The 1,671-nt window shown below is 41.8% G+C and overlaps 1 protein-coding gene across 1 annotated transcript; it reads left to right on the plus strand.

Moving 5' to 3' along the window:
- The first annotated feature begins 406 nt into the window (after window positions 1-406).
- On the plus strand, window positions 407-1,671 carry LOC101303136 (E3 ubiquitin-protein ligase RHA2A-like). The gene has a single exon (XM_004302158.1). The coding sequence runs from the start codon at window positions 709-711 to the stop codon at window positions 1,198-1,200; it is 492 nt and encodes a 163-aa protein (XP_004302206.1). The 5' UTR covers window positions 407-708; the 3' UTR covers window positions 1,201-1,671.

A 1,671-nucleotide genomic window follows, 5' to 3' on the forward strand; every position in this document is an offset into this window, starting at 1 on the left:
CTCTCTCTACTCTACTCTCTACTCTCTCTCTCTCTCTCTCTCTCTCTCTCTCTCTCTCTCTCTCTCTCTCTCTCTCTCTCTCTCTCTCTCTCTCCATTTTCAGTGAAAATCTATAAACTCACTCCACGTTGGTTTAGTCATTCATTCATCGGTTCAAGAGATTGAGGTCATAATTAAAACTTGAAGAATAAATATCATAATCCCAACAATTTCATGAGTTATGATAAACTCTTCTCCATTTTTTTTTAAATTCAGTACGAGTGACAATTTCCGTTTTATTTTTTTTCAGTTATTAAAAAAGCATTTACTTTCTTGTCCCATTAATAAACCGAACCCAATACAGACACTAGGGTTCGGAGGGACTCGACTGTTACTAAAAGCCATGCCATATCAAAAGTAGACGAATACCTAAACCGGCCGAAGAACGGTGGCGCCGCCCTGAAAAACAGTAGACCTTAAATAGCTTTATTCTCTCTTTGATACTCCACATGTGACACCTTGACCATGGTTGCACCAACATTCCATAAACTCAACCCAAAAAAAAAACATCAAAAATTCTATAGTTCTATAATACAAAAGAATGTGTGACTAAACACACACGGTCACTGAACCTTGCCCACGTTCGCTGTTATATCCAAAAGTCTCAATCTAGCTCCTTTCTGCTAACCTCACCCCGCCCCATCTATCCTTTCCTCCTCAGCAGCAGCCATGGGAGCTCTCTCTCAATTCTTCTCCCACCTCTACACCATCTCCATCATCTTCTTCACCCTCTTCGCCCTCGAAGTCGTCATCCTCGTCCGCTCCATCACCGGCCTCAAACCCAACTCGGAGAAACGCGTCATCACCACCGCGCAGTACCTCAAGCTCATCGACCAGAAGAACCCCACGGTCTCCTACTCTAGCAAGAAGAAGAACCTGTTGAGGGCTCACGAGGAGTGCTCGGTGTGCTTGTCGGAGTTCGAAGAGGGGGAGAAAATCAGGCAGCTGAAATGCAAGCACAGGTTTCACAAGGACTGCGTTGACAAGTGGTTGCAGCAGTATTGGGCCACGTGTCCGCTTTGCAGGACGAAGGTGGTGCCGGACGACGTTGTGGCGAGCTACCACCGGCTGAGGAATCAAGTGGAGTACGACGGCAGCGATGAGGAGCTGATCTTCTTGTTATCTTCGTTGCAGGGTAATAATTTCCAGAGATTCTTCTAACTTTGTCGCATGTAATAATTCTTTCACCTAGATCCTTATATAAAAACCCTATATAATTTTCTTTTCCTTTGTTTTTTTTATTACGTACATTAGAAGTAGATCTTTTTGTTTTGTTTCTGCCTTAGGTAAATCTGTAGCACATAATGTACATATATGTGAATTGCAATAGTGAAGGGGTAGTTCGAGAGAGCTTTGTATGACCAAAAGAAGAGAGAGCTGTGTGTATAGATCAAGTGCTTTCATATTTTGGCTGTACTTATTTTGGCAATGTGTTATTGAACATCAATGATTTGTACCTCGATCTTTTGGGTTTCAGCTAATTTTCGGTTCAATAATGATTATGTTTTATTATAATTTTTGAATTATGGTAACGGAGAGTGTAAGTCACAGTATATGTTAGAGCGTAATTTCATGCAATTGCGAGGGTTCATGCATAGGTACATACTCTTAGGTCTTGTATGGTTCAAAGTA

The sequence above is a fragment of the Fragaria vesca genome, linkage group LG6, assembly GCF_000184155.1.
Source record: "Fragaria vesca subsp. vesca linkage group LG6, FraVesHawaii_1.0, whole genome shotgun sequence".
NCBI lineage: Eukaryota > Viridiplantae > Streptophyta > Magnoliopsida > Rosales > Rosaceae > Fragaria > Fragaria vesca.

What these genes read in the sequence shown, in the direction of transcription:
- LOC101303136 (XM_004302158.1), top strand. Translation starts at nt 709, where the DNA reads ATGGGAGCTCTCTCTCAATTCTTCTCCCACCTCTACACCATCTCCATC.